The 13,882-nt window shown below is 40.4% G+C and overlaps 1 protein-coding gene across 2 annotated transcripts in view; it reads left to right on the forward strand.

Annotated features, from left to right (window-relative positions):
• VPS13D (vacuolar protein sorting 13 homolog D (S. cerevisiae)) overlaps window positions 1-13,882 on the forward strand; it is a 281,733-nt gene that overhangs the window by 108,593 nt on the left and 159,258 nt on the right. For both annotated transcript variants that reach the window (XM_011962545.1, XM_011962546.1), the window contains 6 exons: window positions 2,741-2,846; window positions 3,862-4,014; window positions 6,313-6,448; window positions 7,519-7,566; window positions 9,770-9,920; window positions 10,110-10,320. In XM_011962545.1, coding sequence (XP_011817935.1) covers window positions 2,741-2,846; window positions 3,862-4,014; window positions 6,313-6,448; window positions 7,519-7,566; window positions 9,770-9,920; window positions 10,110-10,320 — 805 coding nt within the window. The remainder of the gene's footprint in view (window positions 1-2,740; window positions 2,847-3,861; window positions 4,015-6,312; window positions 6,449-7,518; window positions 7,567-9,769; window positions 9,921-10,109; window positions 10,321-13,882) is intronic.

The following is a 13,882-nucleotide window of genomic DNA, read 5'->3' on the forward strand; positions in this document are numbered from 1 at the left end:
TAGGAATATAGAACAGGGATGTTAATACTCAGGGTACATTGCCCTGGGTTGTTTTGTTCTGGACAATTTTACCAGGATGGATGTTTGAGGGAGGGCTCACGAAGTAAGCCCAGAGCTGAATCTTAATTTATTCATGTATTTCTGCTTCTAAGCTTTCTGTATGTTACTTAATCTTTCAGGCTTGGCCAAGCATTATTCCTATTCAGCTGATAAGGACAGTGAGGTTCAGAGACATTAGGTGATTTGCCTTTATTCACTTGACCAGCTAGTAGCAAACCTAGTGCTTTAATCTGCTTCTTACGATTTACAAACCAGGTCCTTTCTGATGGACTGAGCTGCTTACATAGCATGACAACCTACACTGTTTATAGTGGCAGAATTACTGTGTGAAATAAGTCCAAAGGGGTAGAAATTTCCTTAGCTGGAGCTGTTTGAAGCTGAACTTGGATTCGGGTAGCTTTAGATTCTCTCTCAGCCCATGAAGAAATTGGGTTTGGTCACTAGAGGCAGATTTTCTGAGGCCACTAGGGAATAATGTTCTCTTTGATGGACTTGGGAACTTTTGTCTCTGGTGCTGTGCCAAAGGCAAGTACATAGTTTATTTGGATCCTGGTGCAGGAGATGTCAGATTTGTTGCCTGATGTTGGGTTTGAATTTGCGTGCATGCTGTGTATTTTTTATCCTCAGAGAAATGGGTTATTGAAGCCTGTGCCGTTATGTCTAATCAATGCAAGAAGCTTGGAGACCTAAGCATTGTGCCTACCCGTGCTATTTAACTCCAAAGCAGTATACTTGTGAATCTATTTGTATGGATTCGCAGCACTTTATTCTGTATAACAAACTGATCAAAGCCATCTGCCACCTGTTCTTTTTAAATCTAATTTGCAAATGGAAACTTACAGTCTGGCTCACAGTGGGATATGAAAGCACATCTGGCTTCTTTTTCTCCAGGGCCCTTTATCTACTGTAATAAAAGCAGCTCTCTCATTGCACTCATAGAAGAGGGAGGTGCCTTTCAAAGTGCCACAATAAATACCGTTTACCCTGCAGACAGCTCTTAAATTTTTTACTCCCCCTCTGCTCTTGTCAGCAGCCTTACAGCTACTCCTTAATTTTCTACTTGATGAGCACTAATTTTTTTTTAAAGCAAACTTTGGGAGCTAAGTAAGGCCATTGGGGTGAGAAATGGGCATATTCCTAGTGGAGATTATCTTTAGAAGTATTTGGGGTATCTCTAAATGACTGACCACAAAATTGTGGGAACACACTGGAGACTGCTCATTTATTTAGCAGATTACTCTATCTTAGACTCCCCTGAACCATCATCGTTATCAAAATAGAACTTGCCTTGACCCAAAATTGGTTGGTTTGCATTGTTTACAGTACTAACCTCTCAAAACTTTAAAAGAGGTAAGGGAAAAAAGGAAGTGATTGCTTTTTAAAAGGCAGTGATGTTTACCAACTGTTAGGGTACAGTCCCAGCCTCAGTCTGGAGGATGCAGAAGGCAGGACATGTTGCAGTTTGTCTTCTCGATTTTGTTGGCAGAAGATGTCCTATGGGATGAATTCAGTTTTGCTGTAGTGTTCTCTGCAGTTAGCGTTTTCAGCTTCCTCCAGATGTCATTTTCTCCCAACTGCAGAGCATGTGGGTTTCGGTCTTTCTCACGCTGTCGTCGTACTTTAATGCTAGACACATAAGAAGACTGAGCCACACCTCCCTTTTTTTTGTTGGTTGTGGACGAGCGTTGTGAACATGTCAACCAGGAGGCTTTCTCACACTGGTTTGCTGCTGCTGCCTCCCTATTTGTGTGGCCAGTGGAGGAGACAGGCCATTGGCTAGAGGAGCTGCTGCCCTTCCTTTTGGTACTCTGTGTTCCATGTGGAACCACATACCATGGGCAGTGGTCCCTGCAGAGGCATCTGTCTGCCCAAGCAGCTGGGGCACCAGAAAATCGGCTTTGGGTTTCTTACAACCTTTGTAGTCAGGTCACCGCTCTCTAGAATTTGGTTGCTTACAGTTTTGTGTTGATTGCTGTTTCTTTGCACTTTCCCTGATTAGAAGCTTTTTGTGCAATGAAGCCATATTTTATGTTCCTTTTATGGCTTCCACGGTACCCACCTTATAATAGATGGTGGTAGTGTGGTATCTATGTTTAAAAAGTGGGCTAACAACTTTGTTTGAAAAGCTTTGAGATGGGATACTTCTGACTTTTCCAGGGAGACAAAAACAACTATTAGTATAAAAGAATAGGAAAGAATGTTTTTATTTTATTTTATTTTGTTGCAAAATGCGCACTATGACTGTAGAGTAACTTATATAAAGACAGGCTTCCTTGAGGTAAAGGCTTTTGGACAAAGTTTAAATAAGTATGTATGATATATCTTGCTACATTTTAGGTTACCCACTTAGAATATAGTTCTTGGGAGTAATGGGGAGGTCCATTTTTCTTTCTTTCATGATTCCCACCAAGTTAAGTCCTGATGCCTTCTTCTGAGAGATAAGGCCTGTAAGAGTTGTGGAAGAATTGGGGGCTGAGAATAGTCAGTCAGGCAGGGAACAAATCCTCCCATAGCAGCCAGCAAATACATGGAGCTTCTGTTTGTCCTGTTCCTTCTTTCTTGCTTCCACCTTCAGCGCCTTTGCACAAGAGACAAATTTGGGCACTGTCTCCAGGTAGGGGGAGGGTCTCTGCCATGCAGACAGAGGCATCTGCTAATAGCCTTCTTCTGTTTGTCGCAGCAGAGGTGAAAACCCCCAAGCGCCGGCAGCCATTTGTCCCCTTTGCTCTGAGGAACCACACGGGATGCACTTTGTGGTTTGCCACCCTGACCACCACACCCACCAGGTAAGCAGTCAGTTTGTATTATCCCGAGTCATCTCTGCCACCAAAGCCTTCTTGTGCCAGCCCAGTAGAGCAAGGTGGGCCCCCTCTTGAGGCTCTTGGGATGATATTTGAATGAATAACTTGCTGTCTTGCTGAGATTTATGATGGAAGTTCTGGTTTTGTAGAGAATCTGTAGTCAAGAGAAGCAGGTCCTGAGTCTAAGTATGATCTTGATTTTGGTATACCTTTGTTTAAAAGCCAAGCAAATTAAGGATGTGAGTAGGAAGTATGAAAAAGCCAGTCCATCTTTTCTTCTCGATCTCTACCTTCTTTCCTGTTTTAAAGAAGCAACAATGTATGGTTATTATACCAAATGTTTTGCCATTTTATTCCAAGACTGCTTTGAAAAAATTCCCGTTCTCCTTCTATCCCAAAAGAATTCTTTCATACCTAAAACGCATTTCACCCCAGATGGAATTGGGTGGAGTTTGGAGAACAAAGGGGACTTTACCTAAGCCAGGCGAGAACCTTTTCTAACAACTTTCTGCCTGTTTAGATCTTGGCTCAACCTTCCAAGTACATGGTGATCGTTGCAGCCTAGGTCATGAAGTGCATGGCATGAGTAACAGAATCCATTGATGTGAAATCACATTTCTCCGACCTCCCCCAAGTATGAGACTGCTCTAGAAGAGAAGCTTTTTTGTTTTAACAGTGTAGGTCTGTTTAATTCTAACTAGTCACTTAAATGCCACTTGAAAAAGTCATGCCTTAATTCACATGTACCAGATTCTACTGCTTGAGGTAAGTGACTACAGAGTGACAGCTTTCAGCTGTTTCTAAAATTTCAAATAAGTTGTGATTCAGCATGAAGATAGCTATAGTTAGCGACCCTCGGTCATTCTTCGTAGCTGGGTCATGCAGCCTTTTATTGCTGGGAACTGAGCTGTGAGAAGGTTCTGCTCTTCTGCACGGGGCTCCTGTGAGAGGGAGCTGGGAAGAAAGAGGGACAGGCTGATGGCATCTGATTTGGTTCCAGGGCCGCACTGTCTCACAGTGGGAGTCCAGGGGTAGTTCCAGAAGGGAATGGAACATTTCTCGATGATACTCACAATGTTAGTGAATGGCGAGAAGTCCTCACAGGTGAAGAGATACCGTTTGAATTTGAAGCAAGAGGAAAGTTAAGGCACAGGTAAGTATGGTTTATTCTTTTCCTTAAAAAATAAAAAGTGGATGTAACTGAGGGTCCTTAGTGTTTTGCCTTTTCACTTGCCTTATTAATTATTTTGTTTTATTTATTTTTGAGACAGGGTCTTCTTGCTCTGTTGCCCAGGCTGGAGTGCAGTGGCACGATCGCGGTTCACTGTGGCCTCTGCCTCCCGGGTTCAAGCAACTCTGCCACTTGAGCCTCCTCAGTAGCTGGAATTACAGGGATGCTCCACCACACCCGGCTAAGTTTTTATTTTTAGTGGAGATGGGGTTTCATCATGTTGGCCAGGCTGGTCTTGAAATCCTGACCTCAAGTGATCTGCCTCAGCCTCCCAAAGTGCTGGGATTACAGGTGTGAGCCACCGCGCCTGGCCCCTTATTCATGATTTTAATGTCTTCTTTTTAAAAGATATTTCTTAAATCAGTGTTTCCTTTTATTATTTTATTTTATTTTATTTTATTTTTATAGAAATGAGGTCTCACTGTGTTGCCCAGGCTGGTCTCAAACTCCTGGGCTCAAGCAGTTCTCTCACCTCGGCCTCCCAAAGTGCTGGAATTACAGGCGTGAGCCACTAAATCCAGCCTCCTTTTAAAAAATAAAGACTTTGCCGCCGTCTTGGAAATACACGTCTTTTCGTTAACTATCCATTTATTTGACATATGAGGTGATAACCTGTGTGTTTCACATAATTTGGTGGAAACGTAGACATATCATAACCCTCAAGTTCATTGCGTCTTGGCCTGATTTTCATGATGGATTGGTGATATGGTATTCTTAAAAGGTTCTCAGAGCATGTTGATTTCCATTTTAATTTACATGTATGCTACATAGTACTTTTAGCAAGCAGATAGTTTCAGGACTCAAAGCTAATGATAAGACAAATTCTGATTCTAAAAAGAACTGATCTGGGGAGACTGCTAGCTGATGCGTTCCTGAAGTACCCATACTAAAAACTGGAATGAATGTGGAAAAAAGGTTCCATCTGATTACTGAGAGATCATAAGATATCCAATAAAGTGTTGTATTATTTACAAATATTTTTCTGTTCACAGGCTATCCAGTGGATATGAATAGGTTAAGAGAGCATTTGAATAGGTTAAGATTTAGTATTTCAGCCTCATATTTGTTTTCAAGCTGAGCTGAAATTGAAGCGATTGGCTTTAGCTTTCTGTAATCATGTGCTTTTTGTGGTGCTTTCAGTGACTGAATGTAAACTTGCTCAGGAGTCAAGCAGGTTTCCTTTTGCATGGCTTTGGTACCCGCACACATTGTTCCCAAGAAGCAAGAGTTCTGAACGTGTGGGCTCCAGGGATTTTATAGGAAAAAAAAAAAGGTCACTATGCTGGGCACATGTGTACTTGGAAGCCACTTTCGTTTCCAGCTATGAGCAGTGAGCATTTTCCATTGGTCCCCACAGTTCTTGGAGAAGCTAACTACAGAACTGTTGGGAACATTTCTGGATAAGCCCAGCCTCTGTCATATCAGAAAGAGTTTGACCTCTTTGTCATTTACATTTTTGTTTCCACGTTTCGTAATCCATTTCAAGTCCCCCTATTCTGCTTGAATTCTTCAAAATAAATGCCTTTTCTGGCTTTTTCCCCTTTTGGCACACTGCACCCCACTCCATGCCTCCCTCCCCCCTTCCTGTCAGCCTCAAATCCAGTTCCCCATTTCACTTCTGGCTTGAATTAGGCAAAATCTAAAATAGAATTAAATGTGCAATTTCCTCCTGTTCCTCCTGTTCTGCCCACTGCCTTCTGCTCCAGTTTCAGTCGAGCACAGGAGCCCTGAAATGAGCGCTGTGCCTCTCCTGCCCTGTCTGTAGTCATGCAGGGCTGGAGCCAAACAACCTCTTGTGGTTCTGAGCGAAGTAGGATTTCAACAAAGGAACCAAGAATAATTTTTTATGCATTTCCAAGATTATGGTTATATGATTAAATTGCTACTGCATTTTTACCACCCCAGTGACATCATTATATAGGTTGGGGTGACGGTTGGTGGGGGAAAGACCTTGGCTTGTGTACAGGATTTGCGTGCTTTGTACAATGGAGGACAAATGCCACCCTTACTCAGTCAAGCTTTACAGATTTTGCAGTTTGTGTTGTAAGTGTAAAACCCAGTTAAACTGTGCTCCTGATTTCCCTTGCATTAGGTAATCTCCAAAAGGTTTAGCCGACTGGGTTTTTACATCATTATATACTAAATGAGATTCGTGTCTTTGCTTCTACTTTTCATCCCTTCTGGAGGTTGTGTTTAACATCGCTTTGTTCTGCCTGACAGACACACCCATGACCTCCGGATTCATCAACTGCAAGTGAGAGTCAATGGCTGGGAGCAAGTGAGCCCAGTGTCTGTGGACAAAGTCGGGACCTTTTTTCGATATGCAGCACCAGATAAAAATTCATCTTCCTCTACGGTGTGTGACTGTCAGGAAGTCAGAGGGTTAAGCCTGTAATAAGCTTACTCTAATGCAACTTTCATGTTCTTTCTTTCCCCTAATTCTAGGACCAACTGGGTCAGTCATAGGCATTGGCAATCGATATGTAGATAAGCCAGGCGATGGTTAGTTTCAGTAGAAAAACAAGATTTAAAATCAGCAGTAACACATTTCCTCACCTGTGCAGATCTATTTCATGCTAGCTGGCCTGACGGGCAATTTACTAGTCTGCTGAACCTGAGTCTTGGCTTTATTTCACATATTATTATGCTTTCTGTATACATTGTCTTTTTAATATTTCTTAATAATGCAGCACCTTGATCCTTTTACTCTGTGTCTCCAAATCTTTCTCTGTGGCACAAAGAGAGATGTCCACTGTCGTTTACTTTCTGATCACACATGCTCTCACGCACCCTTCCCCCAGTTTCATCCCTGCCTGTAGTCCTAGTGGTTGGAGGGACGGCCCAGGAAATGACGCAGGTAGCATCCCTGACTTGTAAATGCAGGTGGAGGCTGACATCCTGGCTGACAGAGCTGCCGTGGTTGCTCTTGCCCCATCCTCATTCATACTTCATGGGATACTTGCACTTATTTTTGGGTAGCCAATGGTGAGGTGGAAATGTAGATTTGCAGAGATATTGCAGCTTTCTTCATGAAAATATTCTTAGAGAACACTGTTGCGTAAGCGTTCATTTTTACTGTTGCTCTTGTGCCCCAAGTTTCTTAGACCAAAAAACAAAAACAAAACCTTTTCAGGATTACTTTTCAGCCTAAGCTTATGTCTGGTAATGAAAGGACCAGTTCCCTCATAGGTGCCTTTCCTACTGCATTGATGTGTTGGGGAGAAATTTGGCATACGTTGAATGGTTGTAAAATGAATATTGTTGTTTCCATATCTTTAAGGGAGATGTTTTATCTTCATAGTAGACTATACTTTACTTGAAAGTATTTACAAGCACCACTCTTTGAAGAAAATTATGTTGTCATTAAATTTAATGATGATAATTATCTTAAGTCTGTGCTTGACTAACTTTTGAAATCTTTTTCAGATTGGCAGCCCAAGCAGCAGAACAAATATTATACATCCCCAGGTTTATGTAAGTATGATTTTTCTGTTGTCATTGTGTTTATTGCGTATATACACTGCACCTGAACCATGTGGATGTACATTTCTTAATGATCAGAGAGACTTTATGACATACATGCATTTGGAATTTATCTCTACCCTTTTCTATTAATGATTACCTTCCTTTTCCAAAAACTTGCGAGAAAATGTTTTCACCTAGCATGATGTGTGAGACTGTTACAGGGAAGGAGAAGAAAAGGCACATGTTTGGTCCAAGGTCTCCTTTTCATTCTAAGTTAAAATGGAAATTAACCCGGTATGGCCATGTGTGTTTCATAGTTTTGGGTCCAAAGGTCATGAAAGTAAATAAGAAGGAAAAAGTAGCATTTATTTCCTATTTGGCTTTTGAAACATCATCATGAGATGACATTAATAGACTTATTCCAGGCTTTTATTTATAATTTCTCCTCCCTGATGATTGTAGGTTTTGAAACATAAAATTTCAGGTAGGCCTGAACAATATCAGGGTTTGAAACAACATCAGGATTTCTTTCTTTCTTTTTCTTTTTTATTTTTCTTTTTTTGAGACGGAGTCTTGCTTTGTCGCCCAGGCTGGAGTGCAGTGGCGCCATCTCAGCTCATTGCAACTTCCACCTCCCGGGTTCAAGCGATTCTCTCGCCTCAGCCTCCCGAGTAGCTGGGACTACAGGTGCGTGCCACCACGCCCAGCTAATTTGTTGTATTTTTAGTAGAGACAGGGTTTCATCATGTTAGCCAGGATAGTCTCGATCTCTTGACTTCATGATCTGCCTGCCTCAGCCTCCCAAAGTGCTTGGATCACAGGCGTGAGCCACCGTGCCAAGCCTAGGATTTCAAGTAATTGTTACTGACTTTGACTACTGGGGCCTTTTTAGGGTTGGGTCACTGGAAGCTTGAGCTTAGATGACGATTTATGCCTCAGATTGTGTCCCTCTAAAAACACTCCAGAAAATTGTCGTTTGCCTTTTCATTTGGACTTCCTAGAAGTCTTGGTTCAAAACCTGGGGCTCTTCATTTTGTTGTTTATTGGGTTGACTTTCACTTGCTGTTTGTCTTAATAAGAAAGTTGGCAGAAGGAAAAGCTTGAATGTCTTGCCATTTGTTTCTCCAGTAGAAAGCATTGTTAATATGTTCTGTACGCTCATTCTAAGAGTAGTACTTTCAGAAACGTTTTCTTTGGTGTACTTAACATGGGATTTTTCTACTTTTAAGAAAATTTCCTGTCACATGGTATTAGCACAAAATGTGTGTTGAATGTGTGAATGAACATATGGAAAAATAACGTAATGGCTGTAACCCAAGACCAAAAATAAATAATTTCCCTTCATTATGTTGAGTTTCTGAACCTTGGTGTTCTTTTTATGAACAAGTGATTATTTTTAAAGTTCTTTAAAATGCAGACATTGGTTTTTATATAGGCATGTCAGCAAATAGTATATGGACCTAAATAATATATTTTATGACATTTAGGAAAAAAGATGTTATTATTTGTTCCTATGAAAGGCACACCAATACAGACAATTCTTTCTTTTACACTTTCTGGATTTTACAAAGACAAATGTTAATCTCAGAAGACTTTCTTCTGTTTTTCTGTATTTGGGCAGTACCCAACCCATTGTTTGGATATTAATCTAGGAGGAAAGTAACACAGAAGGTAAATCATTTAATGTTTTGCAAAGTCCTACCTCATTATTTCTAATTTTAATTGCACTGGATGCTCTTTATTTAATTCCCAGCCAGTAGAGTAGAAAACAAGCCTTTTTCAGTTTCCTTATAAGGAACTCAGGGGCTTTATGAATCGAGGATAATTTCCAGCAGATACTTTCTTACCAAATTACAGGAAGTTTGGAAAATTGGATAGGTTATTATCACAATAGGTGAATGTTTTTAATAATGTTTCTAGAGGCTTAGGACTGATTTTTCGTAGTGACACACTTTGTGATATCACATCGGTGTGGATTATCTGTTTTTGTAGAACTTCTTAGAATTTTTTTAATAGTATATATTTATAGGATGTTTACTCCCTTTAAAGCTGAATGCCTTTAGGGTTTTATGACTGATTTCACTGAAGAGCTATAGTCATAATAAGATGCTTTTAAGGCAGACATTCTGATCGATATTATTGTATTTTGTATGTTTTTTCAGAAACATACTATTTTCATACATACTATTTTGTCTTTATCTCTCTTTCACAGTTCTCTTCACTCCCACCAGTGCGGGTGGTCTTTGCAGTGACTATGGAAGGCAGCGCGCGGAAAGTGATCACTGTCCGGTCAGCCCTCATTGTGAGGAACAGACTTGAGACACCAATGGAACTAAGACTGGATAGCCCATCAGCTCCAGACAGTATGTTTTGATTGTCTAGAATATAGTAAATGCTGATAAATATTCCTTGACTATTGTCAAGTCTCTTTTTTCCCAGTGTATCTTCCCCAGCAGTCAGTATAGATGGTCTGTCTTCTTTTGTCCTGAGATGGTCAGTCTTTGGGGTGGAGGACCATTGCCTGAAAGTGCTAACCCTTATTTCTGTGGCAGAGCCAGTGGTGCTTCCTGCTATCATGCCAGGGGATTCGTTTGCTGTGCCTTTACACCTCACTTCTTGGCGGCTACAGGCCCGGCCCAAAGGATTGGGTGTGTTTTTCTGTAAGGCTCCTATTCATTGGACCAATGTGGTGAAGACTGCAGAAATTAGTAGCAGTAAACGAGAGTGCCACTCTATGGACACAGAAAAAAGCCGATTTTTCAGGTATGTAGCACCACTGCAGTGGCATGTCACTTTTGCCTTTTTTTTCTTTTGTAATAACTTTATTACCATTCTTTCTCTAAAGACCCTTAGAGATTCAGTTATCCTATTTAAACTCTAAAGTTCTTACTCCTTGAGTCTTTTAGTTAGAGTTCATGAGAACTCAAGTGCTAACTCTTGGTGGGGTCTGGGGAGGCTTTATTACATGGGAGAGACAACCAACACGCACGCTATTTACACATATAAGATTAGAAGTTTGTGTTGTACAACAGCATAAAGAGAGGACATATAGAGACGGGAAGGAAAATAAACAGAAAATAACGAGTTCTCATTCCAAAATTGGAAAGCAGAATCCTGGGGTTTGGAGTTTTTTGAACGAGAGATTTCAAAATAATTTGAAGGTTTATGTACCTAACACTGACTTTCTTGAGAACTTTGACAAAATTGCCTAACCATTTAAACTCCTGTTTTCCCATTATACAGGAGTGTGTTACTAGCTTCCAATGTTGGAAAACATACTGGATTGCTATTGTTTCACCCTAACAAATTTAGACTTTAAACTTACTTAATGAGGATTAGCTTTAGTTTCTTTTATAGTGAAGACAGGCATTCATTTAGTCTAAACTTAGAGAAGAGATACAAGAATAGTGTAAAGAATTTCAGTATACTCTTTACCCAGATCTGCAAATTGTTAACAGACTAAAGGAAGAAATACATCAAATACATAACTGGAGTTGGTGATTTTAACACTTCCATTTCAGTAATTTATAGAACAAAAAAATCAATAAGTATGTAAAAGATTTGAACAGTGTTATCAATGAGCTTGTTCTAATAGACATTTATAGAATATTTTATCCAGAAACTCCAGATTATACATTCTTTTCAAGTATATGTGGGAACACTCATCAAGAGAGATCATCTGCTGGACCATAAAGCAAAGATCAGTAAATATTAAAGAACTAAAACCATACAGAATGTATTTCATGATCACAATAGAAGTAAACTAGAAATAAACAACAATAAGATACCTAATCCCAAATATTTGACATTAAACAATATATTTGTAAATAATCCATGGGTCAAAAAAGAGAAATCACAAAGGAAATTAGAAAATATTTTGAATCAAATGATAATGAAAGGCAGACGTATTAAAATATGGGGAATGCAGCAAAAGCAATTCCGAGGAGGAAAGTTATAGTTTGTAAATCCTCATATTAGAAAATGGGGAAGATCCTTTGGTTAAGTTTCAATTAATTTAAAAAAATAAAAGAAAATGAAGAGTATATCAAATCGCTGATTTAGTCTTCTGCCTTCAGAAGTTAGTTAAAGAAGAGCAAATTCAAAACAAAGAAATAGGAAAAGGAAACAATAAAATAAAAATATGGATGGAAATCAGTGAACTAGAAAATAGAAAATCAACAATGTCAAAATTGACATAAATTTGACAAACTTCTAGCAAGACTTGGTCAAGGAGAAAAGACAGAAAATAGAAATTACCAATGTAAGGAATGAAAAAAATGAGGCACTATTACAGATCCTATAGACATAAAAAGGATGAAAAGGAGATAAGAACAATTTTATGCCAATACATTCCACATGTAAATGATACTTTTTTTGAAAAACACAAGTTATCAACACTGACATAAAGAAGAAAGAGAAAATTCAAATAGCCCGGTATCTAAATTAAAAGAACTTGAACTGTTAGAAAAGCCTTTGTCCACAAAGAACACTATAGGCCCATATAACATTACTAGTGAATTCTACCAGACGTTTAAAGAAGAAATAATAACACTTTTACACAAGATTTTTCAGAAAACAGAAGAGGAAGGAACAGTTCCTAACTCATTTTATGAGGCCAACATGTCCCTAATACCAAAACCTGATACAGCTACTATGTAAAAACTATGAGCCAGTGTTTCCCATGAAGAGATGCAAATATCATCATTAAAAAATTTTTGTTGTTGTTTTTGAGATGGAGTTTTGCTCTTGTCACCCAGGCTGGAGTACAAGGGTGCAATCTTGGCTCACTGCAACCTCCGCCTCCTGGGATCAACTGATTCTCCTGCCTCAGCCTCCTGAGTACCTGGGGAGTAGCGCCTGCCATCACGCCCAGCTAATTTTTGTATTTTTAGTAGAGATGAGGTTTCACCAGTTGGCCAGGCTGGTCTCAAACTCCCGACCTCAGGCGATCCACCCACCTTGGCCTCCCAAAGTGCTGGAATTACAGGCGTGAGCCACAGTGCCCAGCCAAATTTTTCTTTTTTCAATTGAGACAGAGTCTTGCTGTGTTGCCCAGGCTGCAGTGCAGTGGTGTGATCTTGGCTCACTGCAGCCTCTGCCTCCCGGGTTCAAGTGATTCTCCTACCTCAGCCTCCCAAGTAGCTGGGATTACAGGCACCCGCCACCACGACCGGCTAATTTTTGTATTTTTAATAGAGATGGGGTTTCACCATGTTGGCCAGGCTGGTCTTGAACTCCTGACCTCAAGCAATCTGCCCACTTTGGCCTCCCAAAGTGCTGGGATTACAGGTGTGAGCCACTGCGCCCAGCCCTTTATCAAAATATTATCAAATGCAATTCAGCAAGTGGTTTATCCCAGAAATTTAAGATTAGCTTAATATTTGAAAATCAGTAAATGTGACTCATCATATTAAGAAACTAAAAGAGAGTCAAGTGCAGTGGCTCACGCTTGCAATCCCAGCACAGTGGGAGGCCAAGGTGGCAGCTCACTTGAGGTCAGGAGTTTGAGACCAGCCTGGTCAACATGGTGAAACCCCGTCTCTAGTAAAAATAGAACAAATTAGCCAGACATGGTGTTGAACGCCTGTAATCTCAGCTACTCCGGAGGCTGAGGCAGGAGAATCACTTGAATCCAGGAGGCAGAGGTTGCAGTGAGCTGAGATCACGCCACTGCACTCCAGCTTGGGTGACACTCTGTCTCAGAATAATAGAAAAGGAGTAGACAGGCCACAGAATTGTAAAAATACATGTATCTGACAAAGGATTTTTGCATAGAGTGTATGAAGAACTTCCTGCAGATCAATAAAAAGATAATAAAAAGAATAGACAAAAGACTTGAACTGACAACTTACAGAAGAAAATATCCAGCCAATAGACAAATGAAAAGATACTCAGTGTGATTATTCACTGGGGAAATGCACACAGTGAGTAATGTTTTACTGTCATTGAAATGGCTGAAATAAAAAAGAATGACAGCACCAAATGTTGACAAAGACGTGGAGCCATTGAACTCTCGTTAAGTAGCTAGTAGGAGTGTAAAATGGTGCAACTACTTTGGAGAAATGTGTGGCAATTTCTTATAAAAATTAAGTACTGACCGGGCACGGTGGCTCACACCTGTAATCCCAGCACTTTGGGAGGCCGAGGCAGGGGAATCACCTGAAGTTAGGAGTTCAAGACCAGCCTGACCAACACGGTAAACCCCGTCTCTACTAAAAATACAACAAATCAGCCAGACATGGTAGTGCACGTCTGTAATTCCAGCTACTCAGGAGGCTGAGGCAGGAGAATGGCTTGAACCAAGGAGGCAGAGGTTGCAGTGAGC

This window comes from Colobus angolensis, unplaced genomic scaffold, assembly GCF_000951035.1.
Source record: "Colobus angolensis palliatus isolate OR3802 unplaced genomic scaffold, Cang.pa_1.0 Scaffold596, whole genome shotgun sequence".
Lineage (NCBI taxonomy): Eukaryota > Metazoa > Chordata > Mammalia > Primates > Cercopithecidae > Colobus > Colobus angolensis.